The sequence below is a fragment of the Lampetra fluviatilis genome, chromosome 72 (genome assembly GCF_964198595.1).
Source record: "Lampetra fluviatilis chromosome 72, kcLamFluv1.1, whole genome shotgun sequence".
Taxonomy (NCBI): domain Eukaryota; kingdom Metazoa; phylum Chordata; class Hyperoartia; order Petromyzontiformes; family Petromyzontidae; genus Lampetra; species Lampetra fluviatilis.
The window spans coordinates 249,797-276,816 of record NC_136346.1 but is presented as its reverse complement, the minus strand read 5'-3'; the positions used below and the strand labels follow the sequence as shown (position 1 = coordinate 276,816).

General features: G+C 55.6%; 1 protein-coding gene and 1 long non-coding RNA gene across 2 annotated transcripts; one reads left to right on the top strand and one right to left on the bottom strand.

Annotated features, from left to right (window-relative positions):
* Nucleotides 1–239: 239 nt before the first annotated feature.
* Nucleotides 240–10,855, bottom strand: LOC144953157 (synaptic vesicle glycoprotein 2A-like). Its single transcript, XM_078883718.1, has 5 exons — nt 10,174–10,855; nt 4,708–4,819; nt 2,966–3,043; nt 480–688; nt 240–287 (listed from the first exon to the last, which is right to left on the bottom strand). The coding sequence occupies exons 1-5, from the start codon at nt 10,267–10,269 to the stop codon at nt 240–242; spliced, it is 543 nt and encodes a 180-aa protein (XP_078739844.1). The 5' UTR covers nt 10,270–10,855.
* A 7,223-nt stretch (nt 10,856–18,078) lies between these two features.
* On the top strand, nt 18,079–21,510 carry LOC144953147 (uncharacterized). Its single transcript, XR_013640762.1, has 4 exons — nt 18,079–18,230; nt 19,466–19,506; nt 20,111–20,148; nt 21,324–21,510. It is a non-coding gene; the product is annotated as an uncharacterized LOC144953147 (long non-coding RNA).
* Nucleotides 21,511–27,020: the final 5,510 nt, after the last annotated feature.

Genomic DNA, 27,020 nt, shown 5'->3' with positions numbered 1-27,020 from the left:
CACACACTCACCACACCTCACCACACTTCACCACACCAGGGTCAGGCCACACCACCCCTCACCACACCTCACCACACCAGGGTCAGGCCACACCACACCTCACCACACCACACTGACTCACAGAGCCAGCCCTTGGCGTCCCTCCCACACAGCTCCCGCTCTGCGCTGGGCAGTGCCAGCCACACCACACTGACTCACACCACACCTCACCACACCAGGTCTCACCACACCACACTGACTCACAGAGCCAGCCCTTGGCGTCCCTCCCACACAGCTCCCGCTCTGCGCTGGGCAGTGCCAGCCACACCACACTGACTCACACCACACCTCACCACACCAGGTCTCACCACACCACACTGACTCACAGAGCCAGCCCTTGGCGTCCCTCCCACACAGCTCCCGCTCTGCGCTGGGCAGTGCCAGCCACACCACACTGACTCACACCACACCTCACCACACCAGGTCTCACCACACCACACTGACTCACAGAGCCAGCCCTTGGCGTCCCTCCCACACAGCTCCCGCTCTGCGCTGGGCAGTGCCAGCCACACCAGGAGGCGCTCCGCTCCGTCGGCCGCCACCGCCGGCCCCAACGCCGCCAGGAGGCGCCACTGAGCCGCCCCGTGACCACTCGCCTCGAGAGCAGCCTCCAGGGGGGGGCCAGGGGGGGGGGCCTGGGGGGCGGGGCCTGGGGGGGTGGAGAGGGGGGGGGTGGTGGGTGGGTGGGGGGTGGTGGGCAGGTGGAGAGGGGGGGGTGGTGGGGGGTGGGTGTGTGATGGTGGGTGTGTGATGGTGGGTGTGGTGAGTGTGTGGTGGGTGTGGTGAGTGTGTGGTGGGTGGTGGTGGGTGGTGGTGGTGGGTGGTGGTGGTGGGTGGTGGTGGTGGGTGGTGGTGGGTGGTGGTGGGTGTGTGATGGTGGTGGTGGGTGGGTGGTGGTGGTTGTGGGTGGGTGGTGGTGGGTGGTAGGTGGTGGTGGTGGGTGGGTGATGGGTGGTGGGTGGGTGAGTGAGTGAGTGGGTGGGTGAGTAAGTGAGTGGGTGGGTGAGTGAGTGAGTGGGTGGGTGGGTGAGTGAGTGGGTGAGTGAGTGGGTGAGTGAGTGGGTGAGTGAGTGGGTGAGTGAGTGAGTGGGTGAGTGAGTGAGTGGGTGGGTGAGTGAGTGAGTGGGTGGGTGAGTGAGTGAGTGGTTGAGTGGGTGGGTGAGTGAGTGAGTGAGTAAGTGGGTGAGTGAGTGGGTGAGTGAGTGGGTGGGTGGGTGAGTGGGTGGGTGGGTGAGTGGGTGAGTGAGTGGGTGGGTGAGTGGGTGAGTGAGTGGGTGAGTGAGTGGGTGAGTGGGTGAGTGAGTGGGTGAGTGGATGAGTGAGTGAGTGAGTGGGTGAGTGAGCGAGTGGGTGAGTGAGCGAGTGGGTGAGTGAGCGAGTGGGTGAGTGAGTGAGTGAGTGAGTGGGTGAGTGAGTGAGTGGGTGAGTGAGTGGGTGGGTGGGTGGGTGAGTGGGTGAGTGAGTGGGTGAGTGAGTGAGTGAGTGGGTGAGTGGGTGGGTGGGTGAGTGAGTGAGTGAGTGGGTGAGTGAGTGGGTGAGTGGGTGGGTGGGTGAGTGAGTGAGTGGGTGAGTGGGTGGGTGGGTGAGTGAGTGGGTGAGTGAGTGAGTGAGTGGGTGAGTGAGTGAGTGGGTGAGTGAGTGAGTGAGTGGGTGGGTGGGTGGGTGAGTGGGTGAGTGAGTGGGTGAGTGAGTGAGTGGGTGAGTGAGTGGGTGAGTGAGTGGGTGGGTGAGTGAGTGAGTGAGTGAGTGGGTGAGTGAGTGAGTGAGTGGGTGAGTGAGTGGGTGAGTGGGTGGGTGGGTGAGTGAGTGAGTGGGTGAGTGGGTGGGTGGGTGAGTGAGTGGGTGAGTGGGTGAGTGAGTGGGTGAGTGGGTGAGTGAGTGGGTGAGTGGGTGGGTGAGTGAGTGGGTGAGTGGGTGAGTGAGTGAGTGGGTGAGTGGGTGGGTGAGTGGGTGAGTGAGTGAGTGGGTGAGTGAGTGAGTGGGTGAGTGAGTGGGTGAGTGAGTGGGTGGGTGGGTGGGTGAGTGAGTGGGTGGGTGGGTGGGTGAGTGAGTGAGTGGGTGAGTGGGTGGGTGGGTGAGTGAGTGGGTGAGTGGGTGAGTGGGTGGGTGGGTGAGTGAGTGGGTGAGTGAGTGAGTGGGTGAGTGAGTGAGTGGGTGAGTGAGTGGGTGGGTGGGTGAGTGGGTGAGTGGGTGAGTGAGTGAGTGAGTGGGTGAGTGAGTGGGTGCGTGAGTGGGTGGGTGAGTGAGTGGGTGAGTGAGTGGGTGAGTGAGTGGGTGAGTGGGTGGGTGGGTGAGTGAGTGGGTGAGTGGGTGGGTGGGTGAGTGAGTGGGTGAGTGGGTGAGTGAGTGGGTGAGTGGGTGGGTGGGTGAGTGAGTGGGTGAGTGGGTGAGTGGGTGAGTGAGTGGGTGAGTGGGTGGGTGGGTGAGTGAGTGAGTGGGTGAGTGGGTGGGTGGGTGAGTGAGTGAGTGAGTGAGTGAGTGGGTGAGTGAGTGGGTGAGTGAGTGAGTGAGTGGGTGAGTGAGTGAGTGAGTGGGTAAGTGGGTGAGTGAGTGAGTGGGTGAGTGAGTGGGTGAGTGGGTGGGTGGGTGAGTGGGTGAGTGAGTGGGTGAGTGAGTGAGTGGGTGAGTGAGTGGGTGAGTGGGTGGGTGGGTGGGTGAGTGAGTGGGTGAGTGGGTGAGTGAGTGGGTGAGTGAGTGGGTGAGTGAGTGAGTGGGTGAGTGAGTGAGCGAGTGAGTGGGTGAGTGAGTGGGTGGGTGGGTGAGTGGGTGAGTGAGTGGGTGAGTGAGTGGGTGAGTGGGTGGGTGGGTGAGTGAGTGAGTGAGTGGGTGAGTGAGTGGGTGAGTGGGTGGGTGGGTGAGTGAGTGGGTGAGTGGGTGGGTGGGTGAGTGAGTGGGTGAGTGGGTGAGTGATTGGGTGAGTCCTCACCTGTATCTGACGCCATCTGATATCCGCGCTCCTCCCCTCCCTCCTCGTCATGGCCTTCAGTTGCATCACTCCTTGCGTCTGGGTCACGGGGTCACGGGGTCACATGGTCAAGGGGTCACAGGAACTTAGGGACTCACTCAGAGACCCGTAGACTCACTCAGAAACCCGTAGACTCGCACAGAGACCCATAGACTCACACAGAGACCCATAGACTCACACAGAGACCCATAGACTCACACAGAGACCCATAGACTCACACAAAGACCCATAGACTCACACAGAGACCCATAGACTCACACAAAGACCCATAGACTCATCACACAGAGACCCACAGAATCACCACACAGAGACCCATAGACTCATCACAGAGACCCACAGACTCACACAGAGACCCATAGACTCACACAGAGACCCACAGACTCACACAGAGACCCACAGACTCACACAGAGACCCATAGACTCACACAGAGACCCATAGACTCACCACACAGAGACCCATAAACTCACACAGAGACCCACAGACTCACCACACAGAGACCCACAGACTCACCACAGAGACCCACAGACTCACCACAGAGACCCACAGACTCACCACACAGAGACCCGTAGACTCACACAGAGACCCATATACTCACACAGAGACCCATAGACTCACACAGAGACCCACAGACTCACACAGAGACCCGTAGACTCACACAGAGACCCACAGACTCAGCACACAGAGACACAGACTCACACAGAGACCCACAGACTCACCACACAGATACCCATAGATTCACCACAGAGACCCACAGACTCACTCACAGAGACCCATAGACTCATCACAGAGACCCGTAGACTCACTTACAGAGAGACATAGACTCACACAGAGACCCATAGACTCAGACAGAGACCCACAGACTCAGACAGAGACCCACAGACTCACATAGAGACCCATAGACTCACACAGAGACCCACAAACTCATCACACAGAGACCCACAGACTCACCACAGAGACCCACAGACTCACCACAGAGACCCACAGACTCACCACAGAGACCCACAGACTCACCACAGAGACCCGTAGACTCACACAGAGACCCATAGACTCACACAGAGACCCGCAAACTCATCACACAGAGACCCACAAACTCATCACACAGAGACCCACAGACTCATCACACAGAGACCCACAAACTCATCACACAGAGACCCACAGACTCATCACACAGAGACCCACAGACTCATCACACAGAGACCCGCAAACTCATCACACAGAGACCCACAAACTCATCACACAGAGACCCACAGACTCATCACACAGAGACCCACAAACTCATCACACAGAGACCCGCAAACTCATCACACAGAGACCCACAAACTCATCACACAGAGACCCACAGACTCATCACACAGAGACCCACAAACTCATCACACAGAGACCCACAGACTCATCACACAGAGACCCACAAACTCATCACACAGAGACCCACAAACTCATCACACAGAGACCCACAAACTCATCACACAGAGACCCGCAAACTCATCACACAGAGACCCACAAACTCATCACACAGAGACCCACAGACTCACCACAGAGACCCACAGACTCACCACAGAGACCCACAGACTCGCACACAGATACCCATGCACCGCTGTGTGTAGAGAGCTCGTGGCGTGAGAACGCCTCGTGATGGCGGTGCTGTAGGGGGTAGGGGGGGTACCCCCTTGGTTTACAGGGCTCACAGGGGTGCAAGCCTCACCCTCATCCACTTGGGAGGGGTCCTGGTTTGGGGTCCACCGCTCCCCCCCCTCCTCCTCGCCACCATCGCCACCATCGTCAAAGCGTTCGTAGCCCTGTCCAGACACCTCGTCCTGATAGGTGAGTGGGTGAGTGTACAGGTGAATAGGTAGATAGGTGAGTGGGTGGGTGAGTGTACAGGTGAATAGGTAGATAGGTGAGTGGGTGAGTGTACAGGTGAATAGGTAGATAGGTGAGTGGGTGGGTGTACAGGTGAATAGGTAGATAGGTGAGTGGGTGGGTGAGTGTACAGGTGAATGGGTAGATAGGTGAGTGGGTGGGTGTACAGGTGAATAGGTAGGTGGGTGGGTGGGTGAGTGTACAGGTGAATAGGTAGATAGGTGAGTGGGTGAGTGTACAGGTGAATAGGTAGATAGGTGGGCGGGTGGGTGAGTGTACAGGTGAATAGGTAGATAGGTGAGTGGGTGGGTGTACAGGTGAATAGGTAGATAGATGAGTGGGTGGGTGTACAGGTGAATAGGTAGATAGGTGGGTGGGTGGGTGAGTGTACAGGTGAATAGGTAGATAGGTGGGTGGGTGAGTGTACAGGTGAATGGGTAGATAGGTGAGTGGGTGGGTGTACAGGTGAATAGGTAGATAGGTGAGTGGGTGGGTGAGTGTACAGGTGAATGGGTAGATAGGTGAGTGGGTGGGTGGGTGTACAGGTGAATAGGTAGATAGGTGGGTGGGTGAGTGTACAGGTGAATAGGTAGATAGGTGAGTGGGTGAGTGTACAGGTGAATAGGTAGATAGGTGGGCGGGTGGGTGAGTGTACAGGTGAATAGGTAGATAGGTGAGTGGGTGGGTGTACAGGTGAATAGGCAGATAGGTGAGTGGGTGGGTGTACAGGTGAATAGGTAGATAGGTGGGTGGGTGAGTGTACAGGTGAATAGGTAGATAGGTGGGTGGGTGAGTGTACAGGTGAATGGGTAGATAGGTGAGTGGGTGGGTGTACAGGTGAATAGGTAGATAGGTGAGTAGGTGGGTGAGTGTACAGGTGAATGGGTAGATAGGTGAGTGGGTGGGTGGGTGTACAGGTGAATAGGTAGATAGGTGGGTGGGTGAGTGTACAGGTGAATAGGTAGATAGGTGGGCGGGTGGGTGAGTGTACAGGTGAATAGGTAGATAGGTGAGTGGGTGGGTGTACAGGTGAATAGGTATATAGGTGAGTGGGTGGGTGTACAGGTGAATAGGTAGATAGGTGGGTGGGTGGGTGGGTGAGTGTACAGGTGAATAGGTAGATAGGTGGGTGGGTGGGTGAGTGTACAGGTGAATGGGTAGATAGGTGAGTGGGTGGATGTACAGGTGAATAGGTAGATAGGTGAGTGGGTGAGTGTACAGGTGAATAGGTAGATAGGTGAGTGGGTGGGTGAGTGTACAGGTGAATAGGTAGATAGGTGGGTGGGTGAGTGTACAGGTGAATAGGTAGATAGGTGGGCGGGTGGGTGAGTGTACAGATGAATAGGTAGATAGGTGAGTGGGTGAGTGTACAGGTGAATAGGTAGATAGGTGGGCGGGTGGGTGAGTGTACAGGTGAATAGGTAGATAGGTGAGTGGGTGGGTGTACAGGTGAATAGGTAGATAGGTGGGTGGGTGAGTGTACAGGTGAATGGGTAGATAGGTGGGCGGGTGGGTGAGTGTACAGGTGAATAGGTAGATAGGTGGGCGGGTGGGTGAGTGTACAGGTGAATGGGTAGATAGGTGAGTGGGTGAGTGTACAGGTGAATAGGTAGATAGGTGGGTGGGTGGGTGAGTGTACAGGTGAATAGGTAGATAGGTGGGCGGGTGGGTGAGTGTACAGGTGAATGGGTAGATAGGTGAGTGGGTGGGTGTACAGGTGAATAGGTAGATAGGTGGGTGGGTGGGTGAGTGTACAGGTGAATAGGTAGATAGGTGGGCGGGTGGGTGAGTGTACAGGTGAATGGGTAGATAGGTGAGTGGGTGGGTGTACAGGTGAATAGGTAGATAGGTGGGCGGGTGGGTGAGTGTACAGGTGAATAGGTAGATAGGTGGGCGGGTGGGTGAGTGTACAGGTGAATGGGTAGATAGGTGAGTGGGTGGGTGTACAGGTGAATAGGTAGATAGGTGGGTGGGTGGGTGAGTGTACAGGTGAATAGGTAGATAGGTGGGTGGGTGAGTGTACAGGTGAATGGGTAGATAGGTGAGTGGGTGGGTGTACAGGTGAATAGGTAGATAGGTGAGTGGGTGGGTGAGTGTACAGGTGAATGGGTAGATAGGTGAGTGGGTGGGTGGGTGTACAGGTGAATAGGTAGATAGGTGGGTGGGTGAGTGTACAGGTGAATAGGTAGATAGGTGAGTGGGTGAGTGTACAGGTGAATAGGTAGATAGGTGGGCGGGTGGGTGAGTGTACAGGTGAATAGGTAGATAGGTGAGTGGGTGGGTGTACAGGTGAATAGGTAGATAGGTGAGTGGGTGGGTGTACAGGTGAATAGGTAGATAGGTGGGTGGGTGGGTGAGTGTACAGGTGAATAGGTAGATAGGTGGGTGGGTGAGTGTACAGGTGAATGGGTAGATAGGTGAGTGGGTGGGTGTACAGGTGAATAGGTAGATAGGTGAGTAGGTGGGTGAGTGTACAGGTGAATGGGTAGATAGGTGAGTGGGTGGGTGGGTGTACAGGTGAATAGGTAGATAGGTGGGTGGGTGGGTGAGTGTACAGGTGAATAGGTAGATAGGTGAGTGGGTGAGTGTACAGGTGAATAGGTAGATAGGTGGGCGGGTGGGTGAGTGTACAGGTGAATAGGTAGATAGGTGAGTGGGTGAGTGTACAGGTGAATAGGTAGATAGGTGAGTGGGTGGGTGTACAGGTGAATAGGTAGATAGGTGAGTGGGTGGGTGTACAGGTGAATAGGTAGATAGGTGGGTGGGTGGGTGGGTGAGTGTACAGGTGAATAGGTAGATAGGTGGGTGGGTGGGTGAGTGTACAGGTGAATAGGTAGATAGGTGGGCGGGTGGGTGAGTGTACAGATGAATAGGTAGATAGGTGAGTGGGTGAGTGTACAGGTGAATAGGTAGATAGGTGGGTGGGTGTACAGGTGAATAGGTAGATAGGTGGGTGGGTGGGTGAGTTTACAGGTGAATAGGTAGATAGGTGGGTGGGTGGGTGAGTGTACAGGTGAATAGGTAGATAGGTGAGTGGGTGAGTGTACAGGTGAATAGGTAGATAGGTGGGCGGGTGGGTGAGTGTACAGGTGAATAGGTAGATAGGTGAGTGGGTGAGTGTACAGGTGAATAGGTAGATAGGTGAGTGGGTGGGTGTACAGGTGAATAGGTAGATAGGTGGGCGGGTGAGTGTACAGGTGAATAGGTAGATAGGTGAGTGGGTGAGTGTACAGGTGAATGGGTAGATAGGTGAGTGGGTGGGTGTACAGGTGAATGGGTAGATAGGTGAGTGGGTGGGTGTACAGGTGAATAGGTAGATAGGTGAGTGGGTGGGTGAGTGTACAGGTGAATGGGTAGATAGGTGAGTGGGTGGGTGTACAGGTGAATAGGTAGATAGGTGAGTGAGTGGGTGGGTGTACAGGTGAATGGGTAGATAGGTGAGTGGGTGGGTGTACAGGTGAATAGGTAGATAGGTGGGCGGGTGAGTGTACAGGTGAATAGGTAGATAGGTGAGTGGGGGTGGGTGTACAGGTGAGTGGTTGAGTAGGTGGGTGAGTGTACAGGTGAGTGGGTGGGTGTACAGGTGAATAGGTAGATAGGTGAGTGGGTGGGTGAGTAGATAGGTGAGTGGTTGAGGGGGTGGGTGAGTGTACAGGTGAATAGGTGAGTATATAGATAGGTGAGTGGGTGGGTGAGTAGATAGGTGAATGTGTGAGTGGGTGGGTGAGTGTACAGGTGAATGGTTGAGTGGGTGGGTGAGTGTACAGGTGAATGGGTAGATAGGTGAGTGGGTGGGTGAGTGTACAGGTGAATAGGTAGATAGGTGAGTGTGCAGGTGAATAAGTAGATAGGTGAGTGGGTGGGTGAGTGTACAGGTGAATAGGTAGATAGGTGAGTGGGTGGGTGAGTGTACAGGTGAATAGGTAGATAGGTGAGTGGGTGGGTGAGTGTACAGGTGAATAGGTAGATAGGTGAGTGGGTGGGTGAGTGTACAGGTGAATAGGTAGATAGGTGAGTGGGTGGGTGAGTGTACAGGTGAATGGGTAGATAGGTGAGTGGGTGGGTGAGTGTACAGGTGAATAGGTAAATAGGTGAGTGTGCAGGTGAATAGGTAGATAGGTGAGTGGGTGGGTGAGTGTACAGGTGAATAGGTAGATAGGTGAGTGGGTGAGTGTGCAGGTGAATAGGTAGATAGGTGAGTGGGTGGGTGAATGTACAGGTGAATAGGTAGATATGTGAGTGGGTGGGTGAGTGTACAGGTGAATGGTTGAGTAGGTGGGTGAGTGGGTGGGTGAGTAGATAGGTGAGTGGGTGGGGGCGGTGAGTGGGTGAGTGTACAGGTGAATGGTTGAGTAGGTGGGTGGGTGTACAGGTGAATGGTTGAGTGAGTGGGTGAATGTACAGGTGAATGGTTGAGTGGGTGGGTGAATGGGTGAGTGTACAGGTGAATAGTTGAGTAGGTAGATAGGTAAGTGTACAGGTAAATGGTTGAGTGGGTGGGTGAGAGTACAGGTGAATGGTTGAGTGGGTAGATAGGTGAGTGGGTGGGTGAGTGTACAGGTGAATGGTTGAGTGGGTGGGTGAGTGGATGGGTGAGTGTACATTTGAATGATTGAGTGGGTGGGTAGGTGAGTGGGCGGGTGAGTGTACAGGTGAATGGTTGAGTGGGTGGATAGGTGAGCGGGTGAGTGAGTGTCCAGGTGAATGGTTGAGTGGGTGGGTGAGTGGATGGGTGAGTGTACATTTGAATGATTGAGTGGGTGGATAGGTGAGTGGGCGGGTGAGTGTACAGGTGAATGGTTGAGTGGGTGGATAGGTGAGTGGGTGGGTGAGTGTACAGGTGAATGGTCGAATGGGTGGATAGGTGAGTGGGTGGGTGAGTGTACAGGTGAATGGTTGAGTGGGTGGATAGCTGAGTGGGTGGGTGAGTGTACAGGTGAATGGGTGAGTGGGTGGGTGAGTGTTCAGGTGAATGGTTGAGTGGGTGGATAGGTGAGTGGGTGAGTGTACAGGTGAATGGTTGAGTGGGTTGGTAGGTGAGTGCGTGCCTGGCAGGTGAGTGAGTGGATGTGCGGGTGAATGAGTGATTGGGTCAGTGAGTGGGTGGGTGAGGAATTGAGGAGCTGCTGATTCAGTGACTGGGTGGGTGTACAGGTGAGTTACAGGTGAGTTGCGTATGAGTTACAGGTGAGTGACAGGTGAGTCACAGGTGAGTGACAGGTGAGTTACAGGTGAGTGTGCGTGCGCAGTGGCTTGGGCCACTCCTAGGTGACCCCAGCCGTAAATGCTCAGGTGGCGGTGAGCTCACCTGCAAGCGCGTGACGCCCCGTGCCAGTTGACCTGCGGCCTGGCTCCTCACCTGGTGAGCAAGTCCCCTCACCCCTGAGGGCGCATCTCCCTCCATCTCTCTCTGTCTCTGTCTATCTGTCTGTCTCTCTCTGTCTGTCTCTGTATCTCTCTGTCTGTCTGTCTCTGTCTGTCTCTCTCTCTCTGTATCTCTCTGTGTCTCTCTCTCTGTCTCTCTGTCTCTCTCTCTCTGTCTCTCTCTGTCTGTCTGTCTCTCTGTCTCTCTTTATGTCTGTCTTCTGCTATCTCTGTGTGTGTAGCAAAATGGAGAATATCTCTCTGTATCTCTCTGTCTCTGTATCTGTGTATCTCTGTCTCTGTATCTCTCTGTCTCTGTATCTCTCTGTCTCTGTATCTGTGTATCTCTGTCTCTGTATCTCTCTGTCTCTGTATCTCTCTGTCTCTGTATCTCTGTATCTCTCTGTCTCTGTATCTCTGTATCTCTCTGTCTCTGTATCTCTCTGTCTCTGTATCTGTGTATCTCTGTCTCTGTATCTGTCTCTGTATCTGTGTATCTCTGTCTCTGTACGTATCTCTGTATCTCTCTGTCTCTGTATCTCTGTATCTCTCTCGGTATCTCTGTATCTGTCTCTGTATGTATCTCTGTATCTCTCTGTCTCTCTCTGTCTCTCTGTCTCTCTGTCTCTGTATGTATCTCTGTATCTCTGTCTCTGTATGTATCTCTGTCTCTCTCTGCCTCTCTGTATCTCTGTCTCTGTACGTATCTCTGTCTCTCTCTGTCTCTCTGTCTCTCTCTGTCTCTCTCTGTCTCTCTGTCTCTGTATGTATCTCTCTGAGTATCTCTCTCGCTGTGCGTGTGTAGCAGAGTGTAGCAGAGTCTCTCTGTCTCTCTCTCTCGATCTCCTCTCCGCTCCCCCCCTAAAGCCGATTCCCCATCTGCTGCCTGCCTCTCTAATCCGGAAAGAGCGAGATGAGCGCTGGGCTAAGCCGCGTCCAGCTCGCTCCCCCCCCCCCCACACACACATCTCTCTCTCGCAGCGCCGGGCAGCCAGCCACAAGCAGTACGATTCACTTTCATGCTGAATTCCTCTTGATATGCAACTTCTTTTGTCAAGGCGCCCTTTTCCCCCCTTCCAACCCAGCTTATGTACACGCTCCAAGCGCGTGTGCCGTTTCATTCAGACGCTGTCGCCTCGACAGACCTGGTTTCACCTGAGGACGGCTGCTTGCGTTGTGGCCGAAACGTCGTGAGAATTGCATTTTATTATGTTTTATTTTTGTATTACTTCCATTCTACGTGATGACTTTACCGAAAGAACCAAGAAGATGAATCCCTGCAGTCACGAAAGCTTTAAATCGAAATTTAGATTAAAGTGATCAGGCAAACTATGTACAACAACAGACACACATGGCTGAACCAAAACGTTTTCGAAATCACCAAAAGAAGGCGATAAAAGCAATGCAACAGCGATCACAGGCTTGGCAGGAGACAGTGGGTGCTGGCCCTGGTGAGAGGATGGAGGGGAGGAGTGACGGGGGATGAGTAGTGGGTGGGTGGGTGGGTGAGTGGGTGGGTGAGTGGGTGAGTGGGTGGGTGAGTGGGTGAGTGGGTGAGTGGGTGGGTGAGTGGGTGAGTGGGTGGGTGAGTGGGTGGGTAAGTGGGTGAGTGGGTGAGTGGGTGGGTGAGTGGGTGGGTGAGGGAGTGAGTGGGTGGGTGAGTGGGTGGGTGAGTGGGTGAGTGGGTGAGTGGGTGGGTGAGTGGGTGAGTGGGTGGGTGAGTGGGTGAGTGGGTGGGTAAGTGGGTGAGTGGGTGGGTGAGTGGGTGGGTGAGGGAGTGAGTGGGTGGGTGAGTGGGTGGGTGGGTGGGTGAGGGGGTGAGGGAGTGAGTGAGTGGGTGAGTGGGTGGGTGAGGGGGTGAGTGAGTGGGTGGTGAGGTGGGTGGTGAGGTGGGTGAGTGAGTGGGTGGGTGGGTGAGTGAGTGGGTGAGTGGGTGGGTGAGTGGGTGAGGGGGTGAGTGAGTGAGTGGGTGAGGGAGTGGGTGGGTGGGTAGGTGGGTGAGGGGGTGAGTGAGTGGGTGAGTGGGTGGGTGAGTGGGTGAGTGGGTGGGTGAGTGGGTGAGTGGGTGGGTGAGTGGGTGGGTGAGTGGGTGGGTGAGGGAGTGGGTGGGTGAGGGAGTGAGTGAGTGGGTGAGTGAGTGGGTGAGTGAGTGGGTGAGTGAGTGGGTGAGTGAGTGGGTGAGTGAGTGGGTGAGTGAGTGGGTGAGGGAGTGAGTGGGTGGGTAGCTGGAGGTCAAACAGTGTTAAGATACCAAAATGGTTTCCACAGGGTTCAATCATCGTCCCCCTCTCGTTCTCTCTTCATGTCAATGACTTGGGCACTGACCTCGATCATTCGAGGGTAAATCTGTTTGTAGATGACACGATACCGATTACTGTTGGCCGCTCTAGGGATGACGTGATTGCTAAGCTCCAGGGCGATTTCAACAAACTACAACATGAGCCGGTTGCTCTGAAACTCGTCCTGAATACCTCCACAAAACCAAGGTGCTACGCTTCTCACCAGGACTAAAGCAGGAAGTTATTTTTTTCCCCAATTATATTCCTTAAATAATCATCAAATAGAGCAAGTCAAGATCTATACTGTAAGTATCTTGTGATGTTGTATATGTCGGGTTGTGAAAATTAATTTTTTACAAATTTTATATGAAGATTGAAACAAATCTTAAATACTGGTTAGTATACCAATTTATGTGCATAAATTATGTTAATTGTGATAATCGTATTAATGTATGTAATTATGCTAATGTGGGCGGTTATGATAATTAGCCTTAGCTTAATTGCCTAGGGTCGTGTTATCAACCGGGAAAATGCAATTATTCTCGCTTTAACATTTACCGATGATGCCTTAGTGTGTTGATGGCAGGTCTCCAAATTCACATCTCAACGCAGGATACAGTTCTCATGATTAAGATTGTTACGTGTGAACTCAGGAAGAAAGCACTCAGACTCTTGTGTGTTAAACAATTTTATTTTTATTATTTTAATAATAATAAAAAGAAGATTTCGATTTAAAGCTTTCGTGACTGCAGTGATTCATCTTCTTGGTTCTTTCGGTAAAGTCACGTAGAAGGGAAATAATAAAATAATAAAACATAAAACATAATAAAATACAATTCTCGCGACGTTTCGGCCACAACGCAAGCAGCCGTCCTCAGGTGAAGAACAGGTCTGTCGAGAAGACAGAGTCTGAATGACACACTCCAGGCTTGGCAGCGTAAATTTAAGCTGGGATGGAGGGGGAAGAGCGCCTTGACACAGTTATTTGCATATCAAGAGGAATTTAGCATATTTATGGGAAATGCAGATATGCGATTAGTACTACTGCTTGCGTTGTGGCCGAAACGTCGTGAGAATTGTATTTTATCCTGTTTTATTATTTTATTATTTCCCTTCTACGTGACGACTTTACCGAAAGAACCAAGAAGATGAATCCCTGCTGCAGTCACGAAAGAAGCTTTACATCGAAATTTTAATTCTAAACAAAAACGTAACCCCCCGCCCACCTCCTACGCATTTCACAAGTAGTGCTAATCCCATATCTGCATTTCCCATAAATATGCTAAATTCCTCCTGATATGCAAATTCTTTTATCAAGGCGCTCTTCCCCCTCCAACCCAGCAGCTTAAATATACGCTCCAAGCCTGGTGGTGTTTCATTCTTCACCTGAGGACGGCTGCTTGCGTTGTGGCCGAAACGTCGTGAGAATTGTATTTTATTAAGTTTTATTTTTATTATTTTATTACTTCCCTTCTACGTGACGACTTTAGCGAAAGAACCGAGAAGATGTTCATACGAATAGATTCATCGACAAGATGATATAATTCACGAAACGTCCCGGTGACAATGGTGTGTGGCGGTGTGTGTGTGTCCTGCTTTCGCGAGATGATTATCTTTCGGCGAAACTTCAACCAGAGGTCGCAAGCGGGTACCCGATACCCGTACACTACCCGATACCCGGCTACCCGTACCCGGCCGGGTACGGGTAGCCGTTTGCGACCCTGGTGCGGCCGGGTACGGGTAAGGAATCAAAACCCGTTTTAAAGCTTCTTTCGTGACTGCAGGGATTCATCTTCTTGGTTCTTTCGGTAAAGTCACGTAGACGCTGTCTTCCCGACAGACGCTGTTCTTCACCTGAGGACGGCTGCTTGCGTTGTGGCCGAAACGTCGTGAGAATTATTTTATTATGTTTTATGTTGTATTATTTTATTATTTCCATTCTACGTGACTTTACCGACAGAACCAAGAAGATGAATCAAAACCCGTTTGCGACCTCTGGCTGCAATTAATTCGTAGGCAAGATTCGGTGATCAAAAGAGGAAGGTTTAACACAACATTCTCCCTGTGAGCGTGTAGATTCATAACGAAGGTGTCAAGAGTTTAGTTTGCATCGATGAATCTATTGGCAATTTTACGCGATTAAAAAAATAAAAATTTAATTTTAATATAACGACTAATGTACTTATCAACGATCGTATTCTTATCACTCAATGAGCAGCGATGCCTTCACGACCAGCTAATGATTTCGATGTAAAGCTTCTTTCGTGACTGCAGGGGATTCATCTTCCTGGTTCTTTCGGTAAAGTCACGTAGAAGGGAAGTAATAAAACAATAAAAATAAAACATAATAAAATATTTTATTATGTTTTATTTTAATAAAATATTTTATTTTAATAAAATAAAATATGTATTATGTTTTATTTTAATAAAATAAACTATTTTATCATGTTTTATTTTAATAAAATATTTTATGTTTATTTTAATAAAATAAAATATTGTATTATGTTTTATTTTAATAAAATATTTTATTACGTTTATTTTAATGAAATAAAATATTTTATCATGTTTTATTTTAATGAAATATTTTATTATGTTTTATTTTTATTATTTTAATACTTCCCTAGCTAATGGTTCACGTGTGTGTGTGTGTATTTGATCCCCTGCTGATTTTGTACGTTTTCCCACCGACAAATAAATGATGAGTCTATAATGTTAATGGCAGGTTTATTTGAACAGCGAGAGACAGAATAACAACAACAAAAATCCAGAAAAACGCATGTCAATAATGTTATACATTGATTTGCATTTTAATGAGGGAAATAAGTATTTGACCCCCTCTCAATCAGAACGATTTCTGGCTCCCAGGTGCCTTTTATTGAACACGTGACGAGCTCAGATCAGGAGCACTCCCTTTAATAGTGTGCCCCCCCGCCCCCTCTAGCCCCGCCCCCTCTCATCCCTATAGCCCCTCCCCCTCTAGCCCCTCCCCCTCTCATCCCTCTAGCCCCTCCCCCTCTAGCCCTTCCCCCTCTCCTCTAGACCCTCCCCCTCTAGCCCCTCCCCCTTTCGCCCCTCCCCCCTCTCCTCTAGCCCCTCCCCCTCTAGCCCCTCCCCCCTCCAGCCCCTCCCCCTCTCGCCGCTCCCCTTCTCGCCCCTCCCCCCTCTCCTCTAGCCCCTCCCCCTCTAGCCCCTCCCCCCTCTCCTCTAGCCCCTCCCCCTCTAGCCCCTCCCCCCCTCCAGCCCCTCCCCCCCCTCCAGCCCCTCCCCCTCTCGCCTCTCGCCCCTCCCCCCTCTCCTCTAGCCCCTCCCCCTCTAGCCCCTCCCCCCCTCCAGCCCCTCCCCCCCTCCAGCCCCTCCCCCTCTCGCCTCTCGCCCCTCCCCCCTCTCCTCTAGCCCCTCCCCCTCTCGACCATCCAGCCCCTCCCCCTCTAGCCCCTCCCCCTCGAGTCCCTCCCCATCTAGCCCCTCCCCCCTCTCCTCTAGCCCCTCCCCCTCTAGCCCCTCCCCCATCTCCTCTCGCCCCTTCCCCTTTAGCCCCTCCCCCCTCTCCCCTCTCATCACGCCCCGCCCCCTCTCGCCCCGCCCCTTTTCACGCCCCTCCCCATCCCCGCGAGATGACGTCACCGCCGGCCGCCCCTCCCCCTCTAGCCCCGCCCCCTCCCCGCGTCTCTCCCCGCGAGATGACGTCACCGCCGGCCGCCTCTCCCGGTGAGTTTGGCTGTGAAACAGGCCCGTGGTTCGAAACGTCGTGTAAGTTGTTGGGGGGGGGGGGGGCTGCTACTACTGCTGCTGCTACTGCTGCTGCTACTATTGCCACTACTACTGTTGCTACTACTACTGCTACTACTGCTGCACTTGCCCAGCAGCTCGTGGGAGGCTGTCGTGGGGACCTTTGTCTTTGTGTGTGCACCATCCTGTCTCCCCGTGTCTCTCTCTAACCCTCGTGTCTCTCCGTGTCTCTCTGTGTCTCTCTAACCCTCGTGTCTCTCCGTGTCTCCCCGCGTGTCTCCCCGTGTCTCTCCGTGTCTCTCCGTATCTCTCTAACCCTCGTGTCTCTCCGTGTCTCCCCGTGTCTCCGTGTCTCCCCGTATCTCTCTAACCCTCGTGTCTCTCCGTGTCTCCCCGCGTGTCTCCCCGTGTCTCTCCGTATCTCTCTAACCCTCGTGTCTCTCCGTGTCTCCCCGCGTGTCTCTCCGTGTCTCTCTAACCCCGTGTCTCTCCGTGTCTCCCCGTGTCTCCGTGTCTCCCCGTATCTCTCTAACCCTCGTGTCTCTCCGTGTCTCCCCGCGTCTCTGTCTAACCCTGTGTCTCCCCGTGTCTCTAACCCGTGTCTCTCTAACCCCCCCCCCCCCGCGTGTCTCCCCGTGTCTCTCTCTAACCCCGTGTCTCTCTGTGTCTCTCTCTAACCCTCGTGTCTCCGTGTCTCTCTCTAACCCCGTGTCTCTCCGTGTCTCTCTGTGTCTCTCTAACCCTCGTGTCTCTCCGTGTCTCCCCGTGTGTCCCCAGGTTTCAATGTCTCGGCGCGTGTCTCGTCCGCTGTCCCCGCCGCGGGAGACGCGGACGCGGCGGTGCGTCTGGCGCGCACACAGAGACACGCGGCGCTGTGCCTGGCGCAGCGGTGTCTCCGCTGTGTCCCCACGGAGATCGCGCACGGAGACAGCCTGGACAGCGTGGAGACACTCACGCTGCGCATGAACATGCTGTCCCAGCTGGTACGGAGACACAGAGACACAGAGAGAGACACAGAGACACGGAGACACGGAGACACAGAGAGAGACACAGAGAGAGACAGAGAGAGACACAGAGACACGGAGACACGGAGACACGGAGACACGGAGACAGCCTGGACAGCGTGGAGACACTCACGCTGCGCATGAACATGCTGTCCCAGCTGGTACGGAGACACAGAGACACAGAGAGAGACACAGAGAGACACAGAGACACGGAGACACGGAGACACGGAGACAGCCTGGACAGCGTGGAGACACTCACGCTGCGCATGAACATGCTGTCCCAGCTGGTACGGAGACACAGAGACACAGAGAGAGACACAGAGACACGGAGACAGCCTGGACAGCGTGGAGACACTCACGCTGCGCATGAACATGCTGTCCCAGCTGGTACGGAGACACAGAGAGAGACACGGAGACACAGAGAGAGAGACACAGAGACACAGAGACACGGAGACAGCCTGGACAGCGTGGAGACACTCACGCTGCGCATGAACATGCTGTCCCAGCTGGTACGGAGACACAGAGACACAGAGAGAGACACAGAGACACGGAGACAGCCTGGACAGCGTGGAGACACTCACGCTGCGCATGAACATGCTGTCCCAGCTGGTACGGAGACACAGAGAGAGACACGGAGACACAGAGAGAGAGACACAGAGACACAGAGACACGGAGACAGCCTGGACAGCGTGGAGACACTCACGCTGCGCATGAACATGCTGTCCCAGCTGGTACGGAGACACAGAGACACAGAGAGAGACACAGAGAGAGAGACACGGAGACACAGAGAGAGACACAGAGAGAGACACAGAGACACAGAGAGAGAGACACAGAGAGAGAGACAGAGAGAGACACAGAGACACAGAGAGAGACACAGAGAGAGAGACACAGAGAGAGACACAGAGAGAGACACAGAGACACAGAGACACGGAGACAGCCTGGACAGCGTGGAGACACTCACGCTGCGCATGAACATGCTGTCCCAGCTGGTACGGAGACACAGAGACACAGAGAGAGACAGACACAGAGAGAGAGACAGAGACACAGAGAGAGAGAGACACGGAGACACAGAGAGAGAGACACGGAGACACAGAGAGAGACACAGAGAGAGACACGGAGACACAGAGAGAGACACAGAGAGACACAGAGAGAGACACGGAGAAGTTACTGTGCCGCTGTGTGGAAGCTACCTGGATCTGTGGCTCCACACGAAGCTTCAGGTCTTCTCGGCCACGGTCATTCCCTCCCTTCTCTACGCTTGCGAAACGTGGACCCCCCTAATGAAACATCTTCGCCGGTTAGAAACATTGAGGCTGGCCTGCCTACGATCCATCCTGGGTTTAACCTGCAGGCTGGATTGTGTGAGGAGCTCACAAATCCTTGAAAGATCTGGGCAAAGACCCATCGGTGAGCTCCTCCGGCAGGCAAGGCTGCGTTGGCTGGGTCATGTAGCCCGCATGCCCAGCCACCGCATGCCTAGACAGCTTTTGTTTGGCCGGATCGAGGGGGCTAAGCGGGCGCGGCACGGGCTAGAGAAGAGATGGAGTGATGTGGTACAGGAGGACGTGGAGCTGAGTGGACTAGCCGATGACTGGTACCAGCGGTGTCAAGATCGGCCTCAGTGGAGGAGGCTCGTGAAGGACGCTACTGGGCAGTTGGAGGCAGTCGCCCTCCAGCAACAACGGAGGGCAGAGGAGCGACGCTCACAACAACGAGCGGAGCGCCGGGTGGCTAAAGCACAGCAAGTTGGCACAGTAGGGGGCACAGGTGGTGCATCAGCCAGTCATCTCGGTCATCTCGGTCAGTCGACCCGTGGCACCTGCTGGGTCTGCCCCGTGACCTCCTGCCAGCGGGCGTTTGACACTTCACGTGGCCTCAAGGTGCACATGGCCTGGCACAAGCGTCGTGGTGACGTCACCGCCACTTAGTGGCGAATGGCGGTTGTTGTTGTTGTTGTTGTGGTTGTTGTTGTTGTTGTGTCTATGGGGAGTGATTTTGTGTGTTTAGCGCGCGGCGCTGCGAACCCGGCGACCCGAGTTTGACTCGGAGATTATCTGCAGCAGGTCCTCCCCTAGGTCGACTCGGCCTCATGTGGGTAACCAGTGCGGTGTGTAAACCATCAGCATTGGGGAGACAAAGGCGGCTATGTGTGGTGCTGGCCACCATGCACTTGCCCCAACAGTTGATGTGGGCTACACGGGGGACCTTTGTCTGTGTGTTGCAGCCAGAAGACTTCGGAAAGAATCTCCCAAACCTGGCTGAATTGTAAGAGACACGGACACACACACACAGACACACAGAGAGACACACACAGAGACACACACAGAGACACACAGAGACACACAGAGACACACAGAGAGACACACACAGAGACACACACAGAGACACACAGAGACACACAGAGACACACAGAGACACACACACACAGAGACACACACACAGAGAGACACACAGAGACACAGAGAGACACACAGAGACACACACAGAGACACACAGAGAGACACAGAGAGACACACACAGAGACACACACAGAGAGACACACAGAGACACACAGAGACACACAGAGACACACAGATACACACACAGAAACAGACACAGAGACACACACAGAGACACACCCACACACCCACAGTGACACACACAGACACAGAGACACACACACAGAGACACACACAGAGACACACACACACAGATACACACACAGAGACACACACAGAGACACACACAGATACACACACAGATACAGAGACACAACTGTGAGCCACGCCTGGCAGGACCCTCCTGGAAAGGGGCCTTGAGACTCGGAGAGGTCACTGCCTGGCTGGGCACGATCCTACTCCCGACTGATGCTGTCCCCTCTACTCGACAGATACCTCCACTCCAACAACCTGCTCAGTCTCCCCAATGGTGGGTGGGTGGGTGAGTGGGTGAGTGGGTGGGTGGGTGGGTGAGTGAGTGGGTGGGTGGGTGAGTGGGTGGGTGAGTGGGTGGGTGGGTGGGTGAGTGAGTGGGTGGGTGGGTGAGTGGGTGGGTGAGTGGGTGGGTGGGTGGTTGAGTGGGTGGGTGGGTGAGTGGGTGGGTGGGTGGGTGGGTGGGTGGGTGGGTGAGTGGGTGGGTGGTTGAGTGGGTGGGTGGGTGGGTGGGTGAGTGGGTGGGTGGGTGAGTGGGTGGGTGGGTGGGTGAGTGGGTGGGTGGGTGAGTGGGTGGGTGGGTGAGTGGGTGGGTGGGTGGGTGGGTGGGTGAGTGGGTGGGTGGGTGGGTGGGTGAGTGGTGTGGGTGGGTGGGTGAGTGAGCTGGTGAGTGGGTGAGTTGGTGAGTGGGTGTGAGTGAGTGAGTGGGTGGGTCAGTGGTTGGGTGGGTCAGTGGGTGGGTGAGTGGTGGGTGGGTGAGTGGTGGGTGGGTGGGTGAGTGGGTGGGTGGGTGAGTGGGTGGGTGGATGAGTTGGTGGGTGGGTGGGTGAGTGGGTGGGTGGGTGGGTGAGTGGGTGGGTGGGTGAGTGGGTGGGTGGGTGAGTGGGTGGGTGGGTGGGTGAGTGGGTGGGTGGGTGAGTGGGTGGGTTGGTGGGTGAGTGGGTGGGTTGGTGGGTGGAGTGGGTGGGTTGGTGGGTGAGTGGGTGGGGTGGGTGAGTGGGTGGGTGGGTGAGTTGGTGGTGGGTGGGTGAGTGGGTGGGTGAGTGAGTGGGTGGGTGAGTGGTGGGGTGGGTCAGTGGGTGGGTGGGTGAGTGGGGTGGGTGAGTGGTGGGTGGGTGGGTGAGTGGGTGGGTGGGTGAGTTGGTGGGTGAGTGGGTGGGTGGGTGAGTGGGTGGGTGGGTGAGTTGGTGGGTGGGTGAGTGGGTGGGTGAGTGAGTGGGTGGGTGAGTGGTTGGGTGGGTCAGTGGGTGGGTGGGTGAGTGGGTGGGTGAGTGGTGGGTGGGTGGGTGAGTGGGTGGGTGGGTGGGTGAGTGGGTGGGTGGGTCAGTGGGTGGGTGGGTTGGTGGGTGTGTGGGTGGGTGAGTTGGTGGGTGTGTGGGTGGGTGAGTGGGTGGGTGAGTGAGTGGGTGGGTGGGTGAGTGGGTGGGTGGGTGAGTGACCCCGTGACCCCAGCCCTAGGCTCGCTGACCTGTCTGCGCGTACTGGACTTGAGTGGGAACCGCCTCACGTCGCTCCCCTCGTCCCTGGGACGACTCGGCTCCCTCACCACCCTGAGGCTCACCCACAACCACCTGCAGCAGCTCCCACCCAGTGAGTCACTCACCCAGTCAGTCACCCACTCACTCACTCACCCACTCACTCACCCACTCACTCACTCACCCACTCACTCACCCACTCGGCTTCCTCACCACCCTGAGGCTCACCCACAACCACCTGCAGCAGCTCCCACCCAGTGAGTCACTCACCCAGTCAGTCACCCACTCACCCACTCACTCACTCACCCACTCACCCACTCACTCACCCACTCGGCTTCCCTCACCACCCTGAGGCTCACCCACAACCACCTGCAGCAGCTCCCACCCAGTGAGTCACTCACCCAGTCAGTCACTCACTCACCCACTCACTCACTCACCCACTCACTCACCCACTCGGCTCCCTCACCACCCTGAGGCTCACCCACAACCACCTGCAGCAGCTCCCACCCAGTGAGTCACTCACCCAGTCAGTCACTCACTCACTCACCCACTCACTCACCCACCCACTCACTCACCCACTCACTCACCCACTCGGCTCCCTCACCACCCTGAGGCTCACCCACAACCACCTGCAGCAGCTCCCACCCAGTGAGTCACTCACCCAGTCAGTCACTCACTCACCCACTCACTCACTCACCCACTCACTCACCCACTCGGCTCCCTCACCACCCTGAGGCTCACCCACAACCACCTGCAGCAGCTCCCACCCAGTGAGTCACTCACCCAGTCAGTCACTCACTCACCCACTCACTCACTCACCCACTCACTCACCCACTCGGCTCCCTCACCACCCTGAGGCTCACCCACAACCACCTGCAGCAGCTGCCACCCAGTGAGTCACTCACCCAGTCAGTCACTCACTCACCCACTCGGCTCCCTCACCACCCTGAGGCTCACCCACAACCACCTGCAGCAGCTCCCACCCAGTGAGTCACTCACCCAGTCAGTCACTCACTCACTCACTCACCCACTCACTCACTCACTCACCCACTCACTCACCCACTCACTCACTCACCCACTCACTCACCCACTCGGCTCCCTCACCACCCTGAGGCTCACCCACAACCACCTGCAGCAGCTCCCACCCAGTGAGTCACTCACCCAGTCAGTCACTCACTCACCCACTCACTCACCCACTCGGCTCCCTCACCACCCTGAGGCTCACCCACAACCACCTGCAGCAGCTCCCACCCAGTGAGTCACTCACCCAGTCAGTCACTCACTCACCCACTCACTCACTCACCCACTCACTCACCCACTCGGCTCCCTCACCACCCTGAGGCTCACCCACAACCACCTGCAGCAGCTCCCACCCAGTGAGTCACTCACCCAGTCAGTCACTCACTCACCCACTCACTCACTCACCCACTCACTCACCCACTCGGCTCCCTCACCACCCTGAGGCTCACCCACAACCACCTGCAGCAGCTCCCACCCAGTGAGTCACTCACCCAGTCAGTCACTCACTCACTCACCCACTCACTCACTCACCCACTCGGCTCCCTCACCACCCTGAGGCTCACCCACAACCACCTGCAGCAGCTCCCACCCAGTGAGTCACTCACCCAGTCAGTCACTCACTCACTCACTCACCCACTCACTCACCCACTCACTCACCCACTCACTCACCCACTCGGCTCCCTCACCACCCTGAGGCTCACCCACAACCACCTGCAGCAGCTCCCACCCAGTGAGTCACTCACCCAGTCAGTCACTCACTCACTCACCCACTCACTCACCCACTCACTCACCCACTCGGCTCCCTCACCACCCTGAGGCTCACCCACAACCACCTGCAGCAGCTCCCACCCAGTGAGTCACTCACCCAGTCAGTCACTCACTCACTCACTCACCCACTCACTCACTCACCCACTCACTCACCCACTCAGTCACTCACCCACTCAGCCACTCACTCACCCACTCACTCACTCAGTCACTCACCCACTCACCCACTCACTCACCCACTCACTCACTCACCCACTCACTCAGTCACTCACCCACTCACTCACCCACTCACTCACCCACTCAGTCACTCACCCACTCACCCACTCACTCACCCACTCACTCCCTCACTCACGCAGTCACTCACTCACTCACTCACCCAGTCACTCACCCACCCACTCACTCACCCACTCACCCAGTCACTCACCCACCCAGTCACTCACCCACTCACTCACCCACCCACTCACTCACCCACCCACTCACTCACTCACCCACTCACCCACCCACTCACTCACTCACCCACCCAGTCACTCACCCACTCACTCACTAACGCAGTCACTCACTCACTCACTCACCCAGTCACTACCCACCCAGTCACTCACCCACCCACTCACTCACCCACTCACCCAGTCACTCACTCAGCCAGTCACTCACTCACTCACCCAGTCACTCACTCATGTCTCCCCGTGTCCCCCCTCTCTCCCCGTGTCTCTCTCACCATCTCTCTCTCCCCGTGTCTCTCCCCGTGTCTCTCCACGTCTCCCCGTGTCCCCCCTCTCTCCCCGTGTCTCTCTCACCATCTCTCCCCGTGTCTCTCCCCGTGTCTCTCCACGTCTCCCCGTGTCCCCCCTCTCTCCCCGTGTCTCTCTCACCATCTCTCCCTCTCCGTGTCTCTCCCCGTGTCTCTCCACGTCTCCCCGTGTCCCCCCTCTCTCCCCGTGTCTCTCTCACCATCTCTCCCTCTCCGTGTCTCTCCCCATGTCTCTCCACGTCTCCCCGTGTCCCCCCTCTCTCCCCGTGTCTCCCCCGTGCAGCGCTGTGTCTCCTGCCCCGCCTGTGCACACTGGACTTGGCGAGCAACGCGCTGGTGACTCTCCCCGCCGCGTCTCTCCCCGCCGCGCTGCGCCGCTTGAGCCTCGACTCGAACCGCCTGAGATCACTGCCCCCGGCGCTGTGCCGCTTGCCGGCACTCACAGAGCTCACCGCCGCAGGCAACCGCCTGCGATCGCTGCCCATGGGTGAGGCGTGCACCTAGCCTGGCACCGCACGATGTGTGTGGTGTGTGTGTGGTGTGTGTGTGTGTGGTGTGTGTGTACGTGGTGTGTGTGGTGTGTGTGTGTGGTGTGTGTGGTGTGTGTGGTGTGTGTGTGGTGTGATGTGTGTGGTGTGTGTGTGGTGTGTGTGGTGTGTGGTGTGTGTGGTGTTTGTGGTGTGTGGTGTGTGTGTGGTTTGATGTGTGTGTGTGGTGTGTGGTGTGTGTGATGTGTGTGTGTGTGTGGTGTGTGTGTGTGTGTGGTGTGTGTGTGGTGTGTGGTGTGTGTGGTGTGTGTGTGTGTGGTGTCTTTGTGTGTGTGTGTGTCTGTGTGTGTGTGTCTGTGTGTGTGTGGTGTGTGTGTGTGTGTGTGTCTGTGTGTGTGTGGTGTGTGTCTGTGTGTGTGTGGTGTGTGTGTGTGTGTGGTGTGTGTGTGGTGTGTGGTGTGTGTGGTGTGTGTGTGGTGTGTGGTGTGTGTGTGTCTGTGTGTGTGGCCTGGCACAAGCGTCGTGGTGACGTCACCGCCACTTAGTGGCGAATGGCGGTTGTTGTGTGTGTGTGGTGTGTGTCTGTGTGTGTGTGTGTGGTGTGTGTCTGTGTGTGTGGTGTGTGTGTGGTGTGTGTGTGTGTGTGGTGTGTGTCTGTGTGTGTCTGTGTGTGTGGTGTGTGTCTGTGTGTCACGGTGCTGGCCACCCACCCCGTCGTGTGCCGTGCGGCTGCTCGCTAACAGCACTTGCCCCCTGCAGTCTGAAGCTACACGGGGGATCTTTGTCTTTGTAGACCTGGGCCGCTCTGGGACGCTGCAGCTCCTGTTTGTGGACAGGAACCCAGAACTGTCACTTCTGCCCAGCTGGCTACACAGCCTCACGCTGGGATGTGTGGGGTGAGCGTGCACTCACCCACCCACTCACCCACTCAGTCACCCACTCACTCACTCACTCACCCACTCACTCACCCACCCACTCACTCACTCACCCACTCACTCACTCACCCACCCACCCACCCAACCACTCACTCACTCACCCACTCACTCACCCACCCACTCACTCACCCACTCACTCACCCACCCACCCAACCACTCACTCACTCACCCACTCACTCACTCACCCACTCACTCACCTACCCACTCACTCACCCACTCACTCACTCACTCACCCACTCACTCACCCACCCACTCACTCACCCACTCACTCACCCACCCACCCAACCACTCACTCACTCACCCACTCACTCACTCACCCACTCACTCACCTACCCACTCACTCACCCACTCACTCACTCACTCACCCACTCACTCACCCACCCAGTCACTCATTTACTCACCCACCCACTCCCTCACCCACCCACTCACCCACCCACCCACTCACTCACTCACCCACTCACCCACTCACTCACCCACTCACTCACTCACCCACCCACTCACCCACTCACCCACCCACTCACCCACTCACTCACCCACCCAGTCACTCATTTACTCACCCACCCACTCCCTCACCCACCCACTCACCCACCCACCCACTCACCCACCCAACCACTCACCCGCTTACTCACCCACTCACTCACTCATTTACTCACCCACCCCCTCACTCACCCCCTCACTCACCCACCCACTCACCCAATCACTCACCCACCCACTCACCCACTCACCCACTCCCTCACCCACCCACTCACCCCCTCACTCACCCACCCACTCACCCCCTCACTCACCCACCCACCCACTCACCCACTCACCCACTCACCCACTCACTCACTCACCCACCCACTCACTCACTCACCAACCCACCCACCCACTCACCCACTCACTCACTCACCCACCCACTCACTCACTCACCAACCCACCCACCCACTCACCCACTCACCCACTCACCCACCCACTCACTCACTCACCAACCCACCCACCCACTCACCCACTCACTCACTCACCCACCCACTCACTCACCAACCCACCCACCCACTCACCCACTCACTCACTCACCCACTCACTCACTCACTCACTCACCCACTCACTCACTCACTCACCCACTCACTCACTCACCCACTCACTCACTCACCCACTCACTCACTCACCCACTCACTCACCCACTCACTCACTCACCCACCCGCTTACTCACCCACTCACTCACTCATTTACTCACCCACCCCCTCACTCACCCACCCACTCACCCACTCACTCACTCACCCGCTCACCAACCCACCCACTCAATCACCCTTTCTACCCCTAGCACTATGAACATGGTTCTCACCTGCACCTAGCCTGGCACAGGCGCCGACAGCTCTTGCCCCTGGAGGCGGCGTGGGCTGCACGGGGGACCTTTGCCTGTGTCTGTGTCTCAGGTGTGGCACGGAGGTGGGCCTGGTGACAGAGGTCACCCTGAACTCACCGGGGCTCCCACACGAGATCAGGTGAGCGACTCGCTCACCTCCACACTCACCTACTCACTCACCTACTCACTAACCTACACACTCACCTACTCACTCACCTACTCACTCACCTACTCACCTACTCACTCACTCACCTACTCACCTACACACTCACCTACTCACTCACTCACCTACTCACTCACCTCCACACTCACCTCCACACTCACCTCCACACTCACCTACTCACCTACTCACCTACACACTCACCTACTCACCTCC